The sequence below is a fragment of the Mytilus edulis genome, chromosome 10, assembly GCF_963676685.1.
Source record: "Mytilus edulis chromosome 10, xbMytEdul2.2, whole genome shotgun sequence".
NCBI lineage: Eukaryota > Metazoa > Mollusca > Bivalvia > Mytilida > Mytilidae > Mytilus > Mytilus edulis.
The window spans coordinates 59,257,800-59,279,699 of NC_092353.1; the positions used below are offsets into that span (position 1 = coordinate 59,257,800).

At 32.2% G+C, this 21,900-nt stretch overlaps 1 protein-coding gene and 1 long non-coding RNA gene across 2 annotated transcripts; both read left to right on the top strand.

Moving 5' to 3' along the window:
• On the top strand, positions 1-7,084 carry LOC139491566 (uncharacterized). The gene is made up of 3 exons (XR_011656576.1): positions 1-1,347; positions 5,395-5,480; positions 6,564-7,084. It is a non-coding gene; the product is annotated as an uncharacterized lncRNA (long non-coding RNA).
• A 3,144-nt stretch (positions 7,085-10,228) lies between these two features.
• LOC139491567 (uncharacterized) lies at positions 10,229-20,380 on the top strand. Its single transcript, XM_071279322.1, has 8 exons — positions 10,229-10,591; positions 10,895-10,966; positions 13,296-13,424; positions 15,433-15,546; positions 16,438-16,530; positions 16,850-16,933; positions 18,239-18,258; positions 19,442-20,380. Exons 2-8 carry the CDS (start codon positions 10,909-10,911, stop codon positions 20,366-20,368), a joined length of 1,425 nt encoding a protein of 474 aa, XP_071135423.1. The 5' UTR covers positions 10,229-10,591; positions 10,895-10,908; the 3' UTR covers positions 20,369-20,380.
• Positions 20,381-21,900: the final 1,520 nt, after the last annotated feature.

Genomic DNA, 21,900 nt, shown 5'->3' on the forward strand with positions numbered 1-21,900 from the left:
AAAAGAGAAAAACCAATGTAAGACACATTGTGAATGGTCTTTATTCCTTTCTCGCGGCATAACTACTTCATACTTGCGCGGCGCCTTTTAGTTATACTGAAAACTTCACAGACTGAAATGTTTTTACAGGTGGAAAATGTTCTATGATAGATATAATTTTGTCAGACACTTTTCTTTTTTTGATTTGGTTCTCATAATATGCCAAATATCTGCATATTTAAAAGAGTTTAACATTAAATTGTGCGTTTTACTATTAACAGACGTATTTAACCAACCCGACTGATTAACAGACCAACCGCCCATATAGCCGCATACTCAAATATAGATTAACCGACCAATCTCTCGGTTAGCCGAGTGTCGGCCGTGATATACATGTTTAATCAGTTTACAAGTGGATTATAAACGGGTCAAGGTTGAGCGAACATGAATTTCAATCGATTACACAGATGACAATCAATTGATTGAGGCGCGTGTCGTTAAAACATTAAATAACTTTCTAATTACTAAAGATATGATTATAAAATTTGAATTTATGAAATTTTTCAAAGTATAATTCTATATGCCATGTCCTTTGTGACCGTTGTATCATTCAATCAGGACCATAGTGCACGTTTTTGTTCTCAGTGCACTAAGGAGGTCCTTTGCGGTATTTCTACGGACCCGAAAATAGGCTCTTCAAAGCTCTGTCAGATCGGCGGCACTTTTAACTGTTTCTTGACGCGTGCCAAAAAAAAAAATGCAATACCGAGTTACAGATGCTCATTGACAAATTATCATCTTTCGATTAAATGATCTTAAATCTATATGGTCGTAAATTTTAAAGTTATAAAATCTAAATGTTAAGTGATCTAAAATGTTCATTACTAATGAGTATTTTCGATTTTTCTGTGAAATGAGTCTAAGGTCGTCTAAACGTATAACATATACATGTGTATTTGGCTACTGACTGCATAGTAAACTATTTTTGTACCTATTATGGGTGTTTGAGCGGGACGCGGGATTGTCGAGGCGGATTTTTTGTAAGCGTGACACATGAAAGTCAAATTATTGTGCCGTGAAAACGGAAAATGAAGTTTAGCGGGACACGGGAAATTACAAAAATATCAGAATTGCTTACTTACATAGTGTAAGCGGGATGCGGGAATCTAAGTAACTAAGCGGGATCCGTGAACAGAACCCCCAATGAGACCCCCATTAGTTGTGGCTTATTTTGGTCTTTTAAGTTAGTTTCTTTCCCCTACATTACTTGATCGTTTTTGTAAAACAACAGCACTCGAGGTCTGATCAGTATTTTACCAAGAAATGGACAAAATATCCAAAAAGAAGGCTTAGAAAATTTAAATATTGGTATGCACACATATACTAACCTGTCAGCACAGACAATTATATTTTTGTTAACGCGCCAAACTCGTTTCTTCCCCAGTGCGACACTCTTTAATTTCTATTTCTATTTTTTTTTCTACTATATAATGACCGCCTTCAACACGTTGAAGTTTACGTCACTTGTACTGCGCATTGCTTTGTGAAGATATATATACAGTGAAATATAACAAATTTGTGATAGTAAACAAAAAAACAAAACAAAACAAAAAAATTTTACATAGTGGTAAGTGCATATTTTTAATTTATTATTTTTAAATATTAAGATAAAACTATTTACACATGATAAATTTACGGGCTGTAGGTGTAGTTTGAGACGGCTACTTTGAACGACTCTATAGAGCCGCTCATCACAATGCTCGGGGGAAGGCTGTTCCAGATTTTAATTGTGCGTGGGAAAAATGATTGTTGTCTTATTTGTGTTCGGCAGGATGGAATTTGGTATGAGAGTGTGTGCATGTTCCTGGACTGTCTGAGCGGTTGAATTAATCTGTCTGTTTTTGTGATAGCAATGAGGTGATATGAAAATTTATAGAACATGACCAGGCGTGCATCGGTTCTTCTGTGTGCCAGGTCTCTCCATTTTAAATGATCTAGCATGTCACTAACGCTTGAGGTGTTTCTGTGTCGGTTAGTGACATATCTAGCAGCCCTTCTTTGTACTTAATACAATGTTGATGGTGGTGAAAACCTAGTCCAAATAATTATGACGTCTTGCAAGGCCTATTTTATTTCTGGGACGCTTTCCTCCAACGAAGCCGAAATGTGAAACCAAATCAACAAGAAGTCTAACATTTATTATAGAACTGAAAATAAAATTGAAAATGGGGAATGACTTATTATGTGTCAAAGAGTTAACATGGTTAACAACCTGATCAAAGAGCAGATAACGGCCAAAGGTCACCAATGGGTCGTCAATGCAACGAGAAAATCCCACAACCTGAGGCTATGGTGGATCCAGCCATTTATAGGAGGGGTTCCTAACCCAGGACAAATGGGGGGGGGGGGGGTTCCAACTACATGTCCCCATTCAAATGCATTGATCGTCCAAAAAAAAAAAGGTTCCCACCCTCGGACCCCCCCTGGATCTGTGCCTGTGAGGCATGCTTTAGCTTGCCATTAAACAAAAATGTATACTAGTTGAGTGATAATGGACGTGATACTAAACTCCACAATGTAAAAAAAAGAAACTAAAATAAAAATCATACAAAGGTCACAAAGGCCATAACTTCTGGCCCCTGACTTGGGAAAAGTGCAAAATGCAGTGGGGTTAAAAGCCTTTACTGTAAATTCCTGAAATTACAATTATATAAATCATCTCGCATCTTGGTGCATTTCTGAAAATTGGTCATATTAATAAATGCATGCTATATTTTCAGAAAATTTCAATATATATAGGCTTTTAAAAGTCAATCTTGTGCATGATTGTCATGATTATACTCGCACAATTAACACATGCTATTTATGACAACATTTTAATCAAGTATTTACAAAATATATTTTTTTACATATAAGGCCGTTAGTTTTCTCGTTTGAATTGTTTTACATTGTCTTATCAGGGCCTATTATAGCTGACTATGCGGTATTGGCTTTGCTCATTGTTGAAGGCCGTACGGTGATCTATATTTGTTAATGTCTGTGTCATTTTGGTCTTTTGTGGATAGTTGTCTCATTGGCAATCATACCACGTACATCTTCTTTTTTTATATTTGAGCAATTTTCATGAAACTTGGTGAATTATTTTTGTATAACATAAATTAATCATGATAATTTTCCTTTCAATTTTAAAAAATTCTGATTTATGTCATTGTACTATTGGAATTTGGATAGTCTCAAGAATGCTTTCACCAATTTTTATGAAACTTTGGTGAATTGTTTTTATATCTTGACATAAACTCCCTTTTCATTTTCATGACCCATAGTGGAGGGGGCATTAAGTTTAACACTTGATCTTCTGTCCGTCTGTCCAAAAGTTGTTTTTTGTTCTCTTACAGTACTTTAGTTTGCCTCAACCAAATTTAATTAAACTTTTACAAAAGCTTGTTATCACAATACTCAGATCAAGTTTGAATTTTGGTGATGTCAGTGTTACTGTACTAGAGTTATGCCCCTTTACAAATGGGAAAAAAATGCTGAATTTTTGGTTTCCCGTTCTCTACACTTTAGTTTGTCTCAACCAAATGTTATGAAACTTATACACAATGCTTATCACCACAAAATACAGATTAAGTTTGAATTTTGGTAGTGTCTTTTACTATTCCAGAGTTATGTTCTTTAAAAACGGAAAAATTATAAATTTTTCGTTTCCAGCCTCTAACTTAAGTTTACCTCAACCAAATTTTATTAAACTTTAAAACAATACTTTTTACCACAAAATCAGATTAATTTCAAATTTTCATAGTAACACTTTTACAGTTCTTCAGTTATGTTCCTTTAAAACTTTGAAGAATATGCAAGCTGGAGTATCATCCCCTATTTATCATGTATATTTTTGTATAAGATGCAGAGTTAAGGAACTTTAGTTGTTGGAAAGTTATTTAAAATCTGTCCATTTTCAAACTTTGGAAGGTTTTAGAAATGTATTTGTTAAAACATCACAGCCTTAAACTTAAAGTCACTTGAGATATCTCTAAATTGAGCCAAATTATCTTCATGTTTATGTCAATGAATACCACTGTGTGTGCATATCCTTTTTTTGTCGAGCCTGCAACTTTTGTTGCAGAAAGCTCGACATAGGGATAGTGATCCGGCGGCGGCGGCTACGGCGGCGGCGTTAGCTAACTTTTTAAAAGCTTTATATTTTAGAAGGTGGAAGACCTGGATGCTTCATACTTTGTATATATACATGCCTCATGTTACAAAGTTTCCGTCAGTCACATGTCAAATGTCCTTGACCTCATTTTAATGGTTCAGTGACCACTAGAAAAAAAAGTTCAGATTTTTTGTAATGTTGAATTCTCTCTTATTATAAGTAATAGGATAATTATATTTGGTATGTGCATACCTTGCAAGGTCCTCATGCCCGTCAGACAGTTTTCACTTGACCTCGACCTCATTTCATGGATCAGTGAACAAGGTTAAGTTTTGGTGGTCAAGTCCATATCTCAGATACTATAAGCAATAGGTCTAGTATATTCGGTGTATGGAAGGACTGTAAGGTGTACATGTACAACTGGCAGGTGTCATCTGACCTTGACCTCATTTTCATGGTTCAGTGGTTATAGTTAAGTTTTTGTGTTTTGGTCTTTTTGCTCATACTTTATGCAATAGATCTACTATATTTGTTGTATGGAATGATTGTAAGGTGTACATGTCTAGCGGGCAAATGTCATCTGACCTTGACCTTATTTTCATGGTTGAGTGGTCAAAGTTAAGTTTTTGAGTTTTGGTCTTTTTATCTAATACTATATGCCATAGGTCAACTATATTTGGTGTATGGAAATATTTTATGATCTATATGTCAGTCGCGCAGGTTTTATTTGACCTCAACCTCATTTTCACGGTTCATTGCTCAGTGTTAAGTTTTTGTGTTTTGGTCTATTTTTCTTAAACTATAAGTAATATGTCAACTATATTTGTTGTATGGAAGCTTGTAAGCTGTACATGTCTGCCTGGCATGGTTCATCTGACCTTGACCTCATTTTCATGGTTCATTGGTCTTTGTTTAGTTATCTTGGTTAATGTTAAGTTTATGTGACAGTTTTTAATAAGGCTTTATACTTAGGACTATCAACATAATATCAATGATTAGTAAAGAAGGCGAGACATTTCAGCGTGTGCACTCTTGTTTTATTTGGAGGGGGGTCTTATTTGTGCAGTGCTCATAGTTTTTCTAGTTGATCATTAAAATTCATTTATAGCATAAAGACCAACTAAAAGGGCAACAAGCTTATCAAGCACTCATGGTACAGATTTTTATTAAACACACATTAATATACATCATGTACATTAAACAGCAAAAAAACATTGATGCAAGATGTCATTCAATACTAACTTTTACTCTTTTATGTATAGGACAAGAACTATAGAAGAATTAAGAATTATAAACAGCAGAAATGATAGGCAATTTAAAATTTGCACAAGCCAACTAAACCTAAATGGTAAGGCCACTTTTATTTTTAAAAAAGTTATTGAACTTGAAAGACAGTTATCATGATTACTATAAAAATTAAAAGATGTGGTATATTAAATATGAAAACTACTGATCATGGCTTAAAGAAAGCAATTGTAGGCCTGTGACGACCTTCAATAATGTGAAAATCCGTACCCTATAGTCAAAGTAGGCAGCTATAAAAGACCCTCAGATGAAAAATTGAAACAATCAAAACTGTAAAACTAATTGCCTAGTTTATAACAAAATAAATTACAAAAAAATAAATATGACCAGTATGAAACAACAACAACAACCACTAAATTTTAGTGTCAGACTAAACTGACAAAAACTACAGGCTCTAAACTTTGGACAGGCACAATAGGAATATGGCAAGGTTATATTAAATATAAGATGTGGCATGATTGCCATTAAGACAACCCTCCACCAGACAACCAATGATTTAAATTTCCTGCAAACACAGACTGGACTACTGTAAACCAACTAAATTTTCGCGATTACTTTATTTTGTGTTTTATACTTTCTAGTCTACATCACAGCTATTTTTTTTTTTGCGGTTTTCAATTTTAGTTAATGTATTTTAATAAATGAATAAGGAAAGATACATATATGCAAAACAGTCCCGACAATTTATATGCATGTTATATTTCTAAATGCGAAAATAAATTGCTTGTGAAAATAAATCGCTCACGAAAATTAGTTGGTTGACAGTAAGCAAGAAATTTATACATTACCCTTAATTGAAAAGACACAAAGTTAAGTACTCACAGTAACTGACAGGTTAAGTTAAAAATCCATAAAAACTAATGCATGTAATAAAAAACAGGTTTATGAGCACTCAACCCTACCCTTACTTTAGACAGTGGTTTAACAGCTCAACATATATATATAATATAAAGAACAAACTGCCTCAACTTAAAAGATTGATAAATGCACAAAATCAACTAATATAAGAACTATAGACAAAAGCATTCACAAGTAAGAAAGGAAATATATTTAAAATGTTAATAAACATGACAAAATAAACTTTTATTGCTGTTTCTCTCTATTTTTTTATTTTGTGTATTTATAGGTGATCAGAGATCTTGGTTTTCATGATCAATAGGTCATTACTGAAGAGGAAACTTAAAGTTGAAATGTATCTACATAGTGCGCAATTGGATTAATTTGAACTGGAATGTGTGCTTTCCTGCAAAAAAGAAATAGGAAATTTCATCATAATCACATGATAATGGCCATAAACAAAATGGAGTTCTATCATAGATACACAAAAACACTATTGTATGAAAGCAACAACATATTATATATATTAGTCGTTAGAAAGGAGAAATGCAGAAAAAATACTATTTTGATGTTGAAAAAAGGAACACCAGTTTTATCCACACATTTACATCGCTCCCTCATATCAAATATATATATGGAAGAAGATCATTGAAGAACAATTTTTAAAAATGTTTAGTGAATGGAATAATGTATTCACTGAATTCTTACTAGTGGATTGAATAACTGTACACAAGCTGAAACAGAAGAAAATTTCAATTTAAAATAACAGGAAAAGACGTGTTTATTTTATTATTTAATCTGCAAATATAAATAAATTCTTTAGAACACCACAAATTGTATGACATTCAAATTGGTTGCTTATTAATGTGTTGGATTGAAACAATTACAAAGAAAACAGAATCCTTTGCTACAAATTTTTTTTATAAATCAAAGTTAAAGTTATATAAAAAGTATGAACAATACCTGTCATACCTAGACTTAAACAGTCAGACTGTATGAATTTTCAATGTCATTAAAATGTTGAGTCAAACATTTATTAAAGTTTTAAATATCATTTGTATCAATTATTCAGTCTTGTAAAATTATATTCACACTGTTTGTATACATGGTATAGTGAAGAAATGTTTAACTAGTAAAAATAAGGGAAAACATTTCCTTTAGGGAAATTTGATGTTCAGAAATTTCCTTAGAGGAAATTTGAAGAACAATGATTTCCTTGGAGGAAATTTGTTGTCTTGAATTTTCCCTTAAGGAAAAGTGTTTGTCAAAAATTTCCTCACAGGAAAAAGTATTTCCTCCAAGGAAAATTTGAAGCTACAAATTTCCTCACAGGAAAAAGAATTTCCTCAAAGGAAATAGAATTTCCTCTAAGGAAATAGAATTTCCTCAAAGGAAATATTTATGCAGCAAATTCCCTAAGGGAAATCTTTTTCCCTTGAGGAAAAAACAATTTCCCTTGAGGAAAAATCTTTTTCCTTTAGGGAAATTTGATTTCCCTTGAGGAAAATTACTTTTCCTCTGAGGAAATTGTTGAAAAAAGGGGCATAACTTTTTCAACAGTGGTGCTAGAGCCAAAAATTTTTAGGACAAATATCAGGGAACCAATACCAACCAAGTTATCAACTTCAATTTGACTTAACTCCAAAAATTAAGGTGACAACTTTTGCACTCAGCGGAATTGCAAACTTGTCCCGGAGACTGTTATTCCTATCTTGCAGATATATATATCATCAAGCCTAACGTTAACACTTCTATCAAATCTTATGTTCGCGCCATCTTTTGTTTTTTTACAGTGTGGACTCAAAGCAATGTGTGCTTATATTGAAGAGTTATTGCCCTTTAACTCTAGATATTGTGATGTCTTCGTTTGCAGAGGAGCATTTCATGTCGTCAATATTCCAAATCCTTTCTTATCTATGATTTCAGTTTGATTAAATCTAACTCCAGTAATTTAAGTCCTCGCATTTTCACTGGATGGCCAGTTCTTGAACGTATATATTATTACTTTTAAAGGGGTTCTCAATTATGAAAATTATTGGTCTGAAATAAAGATTAACTTTGAACATCAAAATAGTGTCTGCTCAATTGAACTCCATGCCATCTGCTATCGTTCAAAATTTGCAATTTAGTCAATTGGAATTTACCCCATTTCTGAATATGTTTCCGTATGATCTACAATTAATTACCGGTATTATCGTTGTCACTGTATTTTTCAGTTCCAATTGTTCATTTCTATATATACATATTTGTAATCATAAAGTGTAAAAATAACTTTTATTTAAAATAACTTCCCTTTATTAAATATTTTATTTTCATACGGAAATTAAACTCTTAATAATTATGTGTATCTTTATTACGAATCGGTTATCTGTTTGAAGGAAATAAAAATCTGAAATTGTAAGTATGTTATATCAAATACAATATATTATTATTAATAGTGAATTTTTAAAATGAAGTGTAGTTTTATTTTAAAAGATGAAGACATTATCTTTCAATGGTTTGGGCTGTCATATCAGTTACTGCTAGTAGTCCATTCTTATCATGATCATTTTGCTTAGTTTATTTAATTAGCTATCCTAAAATCAAACTCGGATTGTTTAAACTGATTTGAACTGTGCGTATTGATGTGTGTGGTTTTTTTTTTCTACATAGAGGTATAGGAGAAGGGTTAAAATATCCAAATTTTTTTTTACCCAGCTGCATTTTTGCGCCTGTTCCAAGTCAGGAGCCCCTGGCATTTGTAAGTTTTGTATATTTCTTTTTTATTTATTCTAGTATATTCATATGTTTTGAAGTTTAATATCACGTCTGTTTTCACTGAACTAGTTTACATTTTTTTATTTAGGGGCATGAATTCAGCCTCTGGTGAGGAATTTTCTTGCTGTATTTAAGACCCATTGATGGCCTTTGGCTGGTTTTTTTTTTTTACTTTTCGGTCGAGTAGTTGTCTCTTTGACACGTTCCCGATGTCCATCATCAATTTCATTATAGATTGTGGAAATTGAAACCCAACACATGTTTAAAATACACATCCGTTGGCATTGTTAGATCGAGATAAAATTTAAAAAAAAAAACATCAGAAGGAAGTTTTTAACGGTTTACGATTATATAGTTTCGATTTCGTTATTAAGTCAAACAAGATTCTAAAATATTTATCATATTTTTAAAACCGACAAAATATATAAATTATAATAAAAGATCGAGATCACATTGCGAAAACTGATATTTGCTTGTAAATAATTACGGAAAAAGAAACCAGAATACATTTGTAATATTATCTGTATTAATATCCTTCCACAGTCACATAAATTATCACAAATTTTGTTAGTGAACTCATCATCTTTTAATTTCCTCTACTTTTTTTTAGCTCAGTTTGTTTGTCTATTCTGATACAAAACACGAATGACATGATAGACATAAATTTCACTTTAGACGTCAAAATATATTGATTTATCACTGTTTTACGAATTTATCCTTTGATCTTGCTGACTGATAATTTCCGTTCTCAGCGGAGTCGAATGATATGAAAACTATTGCTAGAAACTAAGGAAACACGTGTCCTTGTCAATGGAAAATAACAACGTCTTTATAGGTAAAATAGCGACAAACAGATTATCATTGGTCATCTCATTGATGCTTTTGTCGCTTTTGCCGTACAAGCTCAAGCGAGAAAATCAATCTTGTTGAGATAACCAACTATAGGTATAGGTTATCCAACGTATCCAACTAGGTTTGTAGTGCTTCATTATTAAAGAAAGGAAGAGCGAAAATTAAGTCACTGCTAGTGATACGGTTTTGTCAAGAAAGCATTTCCGAACTCCGAACTATATTTTTTTTCAACTTTATTCAAAATTGTTGCTGAGTCTTTTTATGCTCAAGTTTTACCTTGTGGTTTTGCCATAAGAGTACTGGGGTAAAAAGTGGACCAAGCCGGATGATGGTTTTGAATCCTTTTTTTTCTAATGATGGAAAAAAGTATGTATATGATATCCGTAAATAACAAATTAAACAATTGATTTATCAACATCACAAGTCATATCTATTTTTTGACATTTATCTCGTTTTAGAATTATACTGAATATACTGTAACACGTTTCCGTAATATCAGTTCCGACTGCACTTTGTCTAACAATTTCTTTCTATGTGAAAAGTTCGAACGCTATAACTCTCCTAAATTAAACAAACTACTTCTTAATGTATAGGTGTTTTCCTGATATTCTGTAAATATTTTTGTCATGCTTTTGCAGATGCAGAATACGTAGTAGGATGAGGAGATATTAAATAAACCGTTTCAGTCGAAAAGAATATAATATTCAGGTAATTGAACATGTTAAAGTAGTCGAAAACAACACATTCGATCAAACAGACTACCTTTTATAGCTGACTATGCGGTATGGGCTTTGCTCATTGATGAAGGCCGTACCGTGACCTATAGTTGTTAATGTCTGTGTCATTTTGGTCTTTTGTGGATAATTGTCTCATTTGCAATCGTACCACATCTTTTTTTTTATACCTTTGTAATCATTTTGAAAATGTTCTGTTGTGCTTCAAACACATTTTAAAATAAAAAATGGAGAATATCTTTTACATTAATTTGTTTTATTTGTTGTTTTGTTCCAGTACAAGACCTGAAAATGGGCACGCCTAGAAGAAATGAAATACATGATATAAGCTCAAATCATCATGCTCAGCGTAAGTCTTTATACTTTCAAACAATTTTGTTACAAAAACTCGGACTTTGTTATTGATGAACTTCATCACTTTAAGCCTTTTGATCAATGCTCTTTTTCTGTACATGTATTCTTTCTTGTTAACTAACGGTTTTTTATAACTCACCTGTTAGTCTTATTATGTTAAACGTAACTCTAATTTTCATTTGCTGTAGATATGCGGACAGATTATGCATGTTTTCTATATGTTCATCTATGTCTTTTTTTTTTAAAGTAATGTTACAACCATTAAGACAGAATCCTCCCAAATTTTTGGAATGTCTTGACCTTCTACTAAAAAGTGACCATTTGTTTTTAGTTAAAAGCCTTACTGTATTTTAAAGAAAAGATATTGTACTTGGTAAACATTCTTATTTTTAAAAGTGCTTGTAGTAATTGTAATATAAATTGATACAAAAAATACAACACTTTTTAGCTCACCTGGCCCAAAGGGCCAAGTGAGCTTTTCCCATCACTTTGCGTCCGGCGTCCGGCGTCCGGCGTCCGGCGTCGTCCTGCGTCGTCCGGCGTCGTTAACTTTTACAAAAATCTTCTCCTCTGAAACTACTGGGCCAAATTAATCCAAACTTGGCCATAATCATCTTTGGGGTATCTAGTTTTAAAAATGTGTGGCGTGACCCGGCCAACTAACCAAGATGGCCGCCATGGCTAAAAATAGAACATAGGGGTAAAATGCAGTTTTTGGCTTATAACTCAAAAACCAAAGCATTTACAGCAAATCTGACGGGGTAAAATTGTTTATCAGGTCAAGATCTTTCTGCCCTCAAATTTTCAGATGAATCCGACAACCCGTTGTTGGGTTGCTGCCCCTGAATTGGTAATTTTAGGGAATTTTTCCTGTTTTTGATTATTATCTTGAATATTATTATAGATAGAGATAAACTGTAAACAGCAATAATGTTCAGCAAAGTTAGATTTACAAATAAGTCAACATGAACTGGTCTTAGTAATCTTTTACAAAAATCTTCTCCTCTGAAACTACTGGGCCAAATTAAACCAAACTTGGTCACAATCATCATTGTGGTATCTAGTTTAAAAAATATGTGGTGTGACCCTGCCAACCAACCAAGATGGCCGCCATGGCTAAAAATAGAACATTGGGGTAAAATGCAGTTTTTGGCTTATAACTCAAAAACCAAAGCATTTAGAGAAAATCTGACGTGGAGTAAAAGTGTTCATCAGGTCAAGATGTATCTGCCCTCAAATTTTCAGATGAATCCGACAACCCGTTGTTGGGTTGCTGCCCCTGAATTGGTAATTTTAGGGAATTTTTCCTGTTTTTGATTATTATCTTGAATATTATTATAGATAGAGATAAACTGGTACAGCAATAATGTTCAGCAAAGTTAGATCTACAAATAAGTTAACATGACCGAAATGGTCAGTTGACCCCTTTAGGAGTTATTGACCTTTATAGTCAATTTTTAACCATTTTTCGTAAATCTTAGTAATCTTTTACAAAAATCTTCTCCTCTGAAACTACTGGGCCAAATCAATCCAAATTTGGCCACAATCATCTTTGGGGTATCTAGTTTAAAAATTGTGTCCGGTGTCCTAGCCATCCAACCAAGATGGCCGCCATGGCTAAAAATAAAACATAGGGGTAAAGTGTAGTTTTTAGCTTATAACTCAAAAACCAAAGCATTTAGAGCAAATCTGACATGGAGTAAAATTGTTAATCAGGTCAAAATTTATCTGCCCTGAAAGTTTTAGATGAATCGGACAACCCGTTGTTGGGTTGCTGCCCCTAAATTGGCAATTTTAAGGAAATTTTACTGTTTTGGGTTATTATATTGAATATTATTATAGATAGAAATAAACTTTAAACAGCAATAATGTACAACAAAGTAAGATTTACAAATAAGTCAACATGACTGAAATGGTCAATTGACCCCCTAAGGAGTTATTGTCCTTTATAGTCAATTTTTAACAATTTTTATAAAATTTGCAAATTTTTAATAACATTTTCCACTGAAACTACTGGGCCAAGTTCATTATAGATAGAGATAACTGTAAGCAGCAAGAATTTTCAGTAAAGTAAGACGTACAAACACATCACCATCACCAAAATACAATTTTGTCATGAATCCATCTGCTTCCTTTGTTTAATATTCACATAGACCAAGATCAGCGACACAGGCTCTTTAGAGCCTGTAGTTAGAAAATCCATTGTAGAAAAAGAGAAATAACTTAGGGAATGACATACAGTTAACATGGCTCTATGCATTGCATGTTCAATTGACAGAGTATCAAATTGAAAATGATTTTTTAATTACCTCTTTCTTTTTCAGAACCATTTGTTCCACAATCTTTCTTTCAAAAGATGACTGCATTTTTTTCACACACAAATGTTATGTATGTGCCTCCAGATGTTAAAGTAACACAAGAAGGAGAAATCTTACATGTTTTAGTCAGTAGAGGTACCGTTACTTATAGTGATTCTTAAGAACAAAAATTATTACAAAAAAGAATACATGTGCAAATACAAACTCCCCAGCAGTTCCAGCTCCGAAACACATACCACTCTAAACTAATGAATGAAGTAAAATCAGATAGTTCATGAACAGAAACTATCACTGTACGGAGTTTGGTGCAAATCATTTGCTACATTGTATCAGTATTTTAAACGCAATAATCATCAGTTTTTCTAAAAAATCAAAAAAGTTCTAAATCGATAATTCATTTGAACATAATTAAGCATCAAGTCGCTAAATTAAGGCAACAGTAGTATACTGCTGTTCGAAATTCATGAATCGATTGAGAAAAAAACAAATCTGGGTTAAAAACTAAAACTGAGAGAAACACATCAAATATAAGAGATGAACTACTACACACCAAAAACACAACACTAAAATGTAACACACTCAGAAACGAACTATAATATAACCATTGCCATTTTCCGGACTTGGTAAAGAACACTTTAAGAAAAAAAAGGTGAGTTGAACCTGGTTTTGTGACTAGCCAAACCTCCCGCTTTTATGGCAATGCTAAATATAAACGATTAAACGAATAATTAAGCTGGTAGACAACCCTTAGTTTTTGTGATGATTAATGGATGTCGTTAATTTTGAATATTTATGATATTTCATGTCAGCACCCAAGTGCTGAATATTTGGTAGGTGATATCATCTAGAGCGAGACATCAAATAGCTGTTGCATCGAGGATTTGTTATTATCTCGTTAGAATCCAGGTTTATAGTTTTGTACTCAAAATTTGTTTTTCGACTATACAAAAATCACAAGTAGCCATCGCTTCATTAATGACAATAACACACGATTACAGTTCAGGCCTCTTTCATTGTTAACATCTTACTCGGTTCCTCCAAGAATGTGTTGATATTTCTGTTCACGGGTTTCATCATTCATACCATACTGTTTGTGGACGAATGTGTTTTATACGGAAATAGTATTTACTGATCTTTACTCAAATTTTACTAAATTTTTACCCAACTCAGAAATGTTTGGAAAGTCGTATGTTTTTTTTTATAGTTTTGATTGAGTGTTGCTGTTACAGATTTCATGAGTCTACAAAATTAACCAGGATAATTATGTTAGTTCTTTTTTTGGTGGTCGGACGTAAATTATAAAAAGAATTGTTTTTCTATACACTCTTGAAACTGAATTCATAGACAGTTCGAAAAAAATAAGACATATTTTCAAAGCATTTTTGAATTATAATATTTAAAAAAAACCAACATTTTAACAGATAAAATGATAAAATAGTATCTTCATATTGTACAATGTTGTCTTTCCCATAACATGTTGTCTGACTTTTCCGTTCAATCCATAAACATAAGCAACAGTAAGTTGAAAGCAGCAAATTCGATTTTTATGTAGGGTTCTGTATTTAAAGTCAATAAAATGAATATTTGATATGAAAATCACACAAGTCATATGCCTCCTTCTTTATACTATTGTTCAAAATGCTGGATGGCATATGACATACGTGATTAAACATGATCTTTATATCCACAGGTTAAATATTGTTGATTAACAAAATTGCAATATAGGGAAAAACTAATAAACACACAACAATGCTGTCGAGAGACCCTACGGCATTTTTTATCCAACGAAGCATTTAATAAATAGTACGTTGTTTTTAATCAGGTATAAAAAAGCCTTTTCAAATAACACCACAAATAGATATACGAAGACGTGGTATGAGTGCCAATGAGACAACTCTCTTATCCAAGTCACAATTTGTAAAAGTAATCTATTACAGTCTTCAACTCAGAGCCTTGTCTCCTCGAACAGTTAGCGTAAAACTACCCCACACAAGACAGTTGTTGAATCATTTAAACAGGAAACCGAACGGTCTAATCTATATAAAAACGAGAAACGAGAAACACTTATGAACTCCACCAACAAACAACAACTACTAAACATATGATTTCTCGTATAAGGACAAAACCTTTATTTCTTTTTCAGATAGCGAGGGAAAATCGACAATAGAGATAACGATACCATCAAATGGTAATCTCAAACATTTTACCAAAACACAAGACATAACTGAGTTAAAAGTAATGTTTGGAAATATCTTATGTAAGTAATCGTATGCTTTTTTACTGTTTTTTTATATATGAAACTTGAAAACATAGAAATAGCATGGAATAGACTGTGTTTATTTTATAACGGACTTCAATCATATTGCCTTAAGAAACTCTCATAACCAAAAAAAAAGTAGTTAAAATAAGATGCTGCCGAGATATAATTTAATTTTTGATGTAACGCGTCTTCTGATTGGCTGACGTTATTTTGTTATCAGCAAATAGACATAATTTAATCATGTGACCGTGACGTCACCAACGTTTTTTCGTTTTTTTCTACAGTTAAAAATGGAATTTAGAATTAAATATTCAGAAATGACTGTAATATTTGTTCTGTCTATTCGAAATAACATAAAAAATGTGGTGCACACTGTTAAATAACCCGCTACGCGCGTTATTCAGTGTGCATCAAATTTTATATGTTATTTCTTCATAGACAGAAAAAAATATTACAGTCATTCCTTAAATATCAAAATGAACAAACTAGTTCCATCGGTTTTCCTAGGATAAAAAGTGTTGACGAATCGTGACAAAAAATGTTCATTAAAATTCAATGATTTAGATAAAAGATAGATAATTGAAAATACATGCAAAAGAAGTTAATGAAAATCAATATGACTTGCTGTCATGTTTGAACAGAATATTATATTAAATAAGTAAAATGTAACCATAGGTAGCAGGGTAAAACATTTATACTAAATCCTCACGTTTTATTCACAAAAGACAATCCAGTTTTGTAGTCACATTGATGGTGATATTTAAATTGTCAGAGACTGGACGCAATTGCAAATTCCGCTGTTCGTATATACCTTTATATATATATATATATATTTTTTTTTTTTTTTATGTATTTTATTATGCTATCTTATGTGTACCTGATTTATAGCTAGACCAGAAAACCACGAGAAGACACAGAACAGAATGCTCAGCCAGTATTCAGATCTTGAATTAGGAAACCAACCCCGTTTTACTAAAAAGGGTATGCAAAGAAAGACATGTTAAGTTTCGTTTGATTCAGCTTAAGGGTCAGAACCATAACGGATTTAACTTTATATTGTCTCTGATTTCAGAGTTGGAGATGATTGTTCGATCACTGTCTAGGTAAAAGGTTATGTCTTTGAAATCAAAGTTTAAATATCCTTATAACTAGAATGTGCTAAATAGTTCCCTCTTCGGATGAGTTTCCTTTTTAAGATACATATATGTTTTTCAATGATAATGTGGATTTCAATTTAAGACTTTATGGTGTATGCATGATTTATTGCTTATGTTTCTTTTTTTTCTTTCTATGATTATAGATTATTTAAGTTTTCCAACTTCAAAAAAACCTTCGCGATTAGACAACAAGTTTAGTGATACAGGAAATAACTACTCGAGTGAAGGTAAGTAACATAATATAAAATTTCATAATAAATAGTAACCCAAAAAGTATTCGTCTATAAAAGATATATCAACGACATTCATTTTGAAACAGATGCATTAAACAAAACAGTTCGCGTACTTGTTCTGGAATTGTATTCTCCAACAGCTGCATGGTTTGTGTACACGAAACATGCGCATTATGAGTTTTAGATTATTAAATATATATAGTTAATGAGTGTGTAGGATTAGATCAGAAGCGGATTAATTGGGAGGCCCAGGGTACCCGCCCTTTTTTGGTGGGATTATATAGGGAATCAGTTGAACATGGATGAAACCCCTGTTAGTCAGGCAGTGCCCTCCTCTTTATGAAATTTCTGCTTCCTCCGCTGAAGAGTACGTATTTAAAAAAAAAGAGAACAGAAATATACTGATATTAAACAGCTTGTGCATATGTATATTATATTGATGTGGCAAACACCTTTGTGAAACAAAGTATATATAAAACTGCATTTAAACAAAATAAATAAACAATCACGAATCGGAGCATAGAAAGTGCCACATACACATCTTTTAACACAGAATACTATTCATATGGTTATTATTTGAATTTTGATTTTCTACTTCTCTTATTTGCATATAAAATTACCCTTGATATATTCTTTAAAGGTCTAAGTATATATAGTATAAGGCTGTTTAACTAAACTAAACTAAATCTAAATCATCTCATGAAAAATTGAGAAGTTATGGCAGATCTTCGAAAAAGCCTTACACTGATGGATGAATTAGAATTAAACACGGTTTTTTTCAATTGGATAACTGTTGTCATTTTATTGCTGTTACATCAAATTTTGTGGTCACTCATTGCCAGAGTTAACAGCATTTAGTTCAATTTATTATCTTATGTACATTTTCAAACGAAGACAAATGGTATATTTGCCCCTGGATAATTACTATTTGACCAACTTAACCGTGAATTTCGGCTACTAAATCCATTTTAAAACTTCTTTTTTTAATAGAATTTAAGTAAAATAATAAACATTCTATAACATTCAATTATAACAGAGGAACATCAAATTTTATAGAAAGTAATTTGCAAATCACCTTTAGTAATATTAATATATATTTTCTAGTTACCAATTGCATCTTAAACATGCTTAATTTCATTTAATGTACTTTAGTCATTGATTTATTATCCAAGTATTATAATTATCAAAACATGTTAATGGTGTGCAAGAAGTTAAAATCATTTCTCACAAAAGCTCTACGTGTTTAATTGAAATTGCTTGGGAAGGACTTTGTTCTAATATTTTGTTTATTCTTTGTAGATCAGTCTAATGAAAATAAGGTAAACTGATAGTATACTAAATATATGCATTAGACCGTTGGTTTTCCCGTTTGAATGATTTTACACTAGTAATTTTGGGGCCCTTTATAGCTTGTTGTTCGGTGTGAGCTAAGGCTCCGTGTTGAAGGCCGTACTTTAACCTATAATGGTTTACTTTTTAAATTGTTATTTGTATGGAGAGTTGTCTCATTGGCACTCACACCACATCTTCCTATATCTATTAGATATACATTTTATATACAAACCTTTTCTTAATCAAGATAAATTCAAATAAGCACATCATTTTAAGCTTTATTTAAAATTCCTTACCTTGACAAGTACTATCAGAATTTGTAACCATTACCTTGTTTTTCTGTAAGTTAAACAAAAATCAACAAATTGGTTTTTTTTTATTTTGAATGATAATAAAATGTACAAATTTAAAGTTAAGTGCAATGTTTGCTTGTAAAAACATCAGATCAGTAGTACATTTGTACTATTTTGTAATTCTTACCCTCCAATAACCAGTGCGCTATTACGTGTATTCAACGTTATATTGATTTCTTTATTACAAGTCAGGGTACGGTAGTGTTTTGAATTATCTGTTCATAATGTAATAATTTGAAGAATTTTACATAGGAAGCAGTATAGGCTTGAATTTAACGTTTAATTTATTAAATGACTTTTATACACAAAGAAAAATCCAAAAAAATATTTATCTATTTCTGTGTTTGTTTTAGATGTTTTATACAGTTGTGTTGTACATTTGTGAAAATACCAAGTTTCCACTATTTTGACTGCTGGGTCATTATAAATTTCACATAAACCTATTATATATATAAACATGATATGTGGTATGATTGCAAATTACGCAACTCTGCAAAAGGGACTAAATGGCACATACATTACCAACTGTAGATTACAGTACAAATTATTAAGCAAAAACAAATATGAAACAATGCAAAACACATCAACCACTAAATTACAAGCTCCTGGCTTTGTACATGCACATGAAGAATGTTGGTTGGGGTTTTGAAGGCGCCAAACCTCCGCTGACATGGGACAGTGGTGTAACAGTACAACATTAGAACATATATATATAAGCTGATTTTCAAATTGCGTTCATTTGATATAAAACATTCAAACGCTTGTTATGTTTTGTTCTGTACTCAATGTATATCATACTTATGTTTTCCTTTTGCAGACCCTATATCATCGAGGATTTCCAGCAGAATTGGTGTCATATAGCACAAAGAAATTTAGTCTAAATGGCAACTCATCTTTATTAGAATCGGTAACGTTTAGAAAGGGAAATAGATCTAGGTCAAAAGCGACATTACTTCTGTTTCGGTTGAAAGGTATCATGTATTCTCCCGCTGCACTGATGCATTTAGATATGAAGAGTTTTGAAATTACAAACTCAATTGATATACTATTTATTTCCGAAACAGAAAGTGACGTCCGAGTTGAAGTTTTAACAGGTCTTAGTAAATATATGGCGCTTCAGTTTGCAAAAGTACTGCAGATTCTTAACAATGGCCAAAGGGTCAGAAAGTTGAAAGATCTAATTCAACGTATAGAATTAAGGAGTCAGAAAGTAGACGATCCAGATTTTCTTGAACGTGTCAAAACAGACAATGACGGATACTTAAAAGCATGTGACCGTCTTAATCAAGATGTATATGGTAAGCAAAGTCGTACGGCCAAAATTAATGACAGCAAAGAAACCATAGCCGAGAATATCAAGAAATTACAACAAGAGATGAAAAATGTCCAAGAGGATATAAATTTCAACATGGGCTCAACAAAAGACCAAAATATAGGAAAAAATGCTAATACAAAAAGTTTCACTCACAGCAAATGGACAGACCGCACACAAATGGGAAACATCAAAATACGAACACAATCAGAACGTCCTTCATGGAAAATATTATTACAAAATCGGGGAGATGAAATGGACGGGGTAGTAAGTGAAAATCTTGGAGAACCTATGATAAGTCAAGCAATTTATGAGTTCTTTGGACAGCATGTTGACAGTAGATACAAACGTTCAATTGAAAGATCACACGAACCTTGGCCAAGTATGCACCCTCTCTTGTCATACAAATGTCGGTACCTAGACAATAAATGATCTTAAAATTTATTACGCATAAATCACGTATTTTATACAGGATCTGCTTACCCTTCCGGAGCACATGATATCACCCCCAGTTTTAGGTGGGGTTCTTGTTGCTTAGTCTTTAGGTTTCTATGGTGAGTTGTGTGAACTATTATTTGTCTTTTTGTCTTTTCATTTTTATTCATGTCAGATTTTTTCTATCACCTGGTATCTTTCTCTCTCTTTTAAATCAGCAAAATACAGTAGCGTTAATAAATATGAGAAACACTAGCGAATGTAATGCATTTCTGAATGTATAAAGACTAAGTTTATAATAAATATACACTAGACCTGTATATTCGATATGAATACGATACAGCATGCAGATTATATTTCTTAAAATAGTAAGCGCTTAGCTTGTACATTAATGCGCATAATAACTATCTAAACTTTAGAGAAAATACACTTATGTTATGAAATAAGAAATCGCAAAGACTTATACCACATCTTCGTATATTTACACACAATATTCTGTAGCCATACAATTGAAGGAAAATGATGCTTCTAGTATCAACGAGTTTTAACAGTTTGTCAATTTGTTACAGTAATTCGTTAACCGTTTTTCATTAACGGACTGAATAGCATCGGGACGATCTTGCATTGAAAATACGCCCAATGAAATTAAGCCCTAAAATGAAATGAGTTTGCAACACATAAGTATCATCCATATCGCTAAGATCATCTGAATTGGTCATTCAAGTCTTTTAAAGGCTAACATAAGATATTTGAATGCTCTTTGTTAAAGGGAGAGCGTTGATCTATTATTTATTATTTAAGGCAACATGTTTTCGGAAGTCTGTATTTGTTTCCGTTCGCCTTGTTGGCTTTCAGTACTTGTTTATTTTCGTTTTCTTGTAAATATTTGTTTGTAAGTTGGTATTCAAAACTGTATTATGTGTCTTTAAGAATTTATAAATTTTGGAACATTTAACTTGTCTGAAGAAACACATGACTCTTCATTATATACTAATAGACGAAGAAATTCGTCTCATTCACTTATTCGCTGAACATATTATAAAGGTTTTATACAATTAATCTTTTGCGAAATAGTTGATTTGATTTTTTAATGAATTAATTGCATAGAAGCAGACAGCTCATGCATCCAATATATGCAACTTATGCCCTTGATCGGTATAACTTGTTAACTTATATCATATATTTGACAACGCTGATCCTAGTACTGAAAGGGCGAATTTGTCTATATTGAGCAGGTCAACCCATCCCTTTATCAGGAATAATTGTAGAATGGTCGCATTATTCAGCTTTCTAAACTAATGTGTTCCTTGATTGTATCGTCAAAGATGTTTTATTGGACAAATATAAACACAATGTCAAAGTTGTCACAACAAAGCTGAGAACACTAATAAAGAATAACAGGACTGTCATGACCAGCGTTTATTAATATCTAGGATAACATTCTGAATATTGATGATAATTCCATAGCCCGAACAGTATCATAAATGCAAAACCTTAAAATTTCTTGGTTTAGATGCAACAGATTTGCA

Excerpts from the sequence above, each read along its gene's own strand:
- LOC139491567 (XM_071279322.1), top strand. The coding sequence starts at position 10,909 with ATGGGCACGCCTAGAAGAAATGAAATACATGATATAAGCTCAAATCAT. Across the intron at positions 13,425-15,432 it reads ACATGTTTTAGTCAGTAGAG|ATAGCGAGGGAAAATCGACA; the intron begins GTACCGTTACTT and ends TTTCTTTTTCAG. Across the intron at positions 16,531-16,849 it reads ACCCCGTTTTACTAAAAAGG|ATTATTTAAGTTTTCCAACT; the intron begins GTATGCAAAGAA and ends CTATGATTATAG.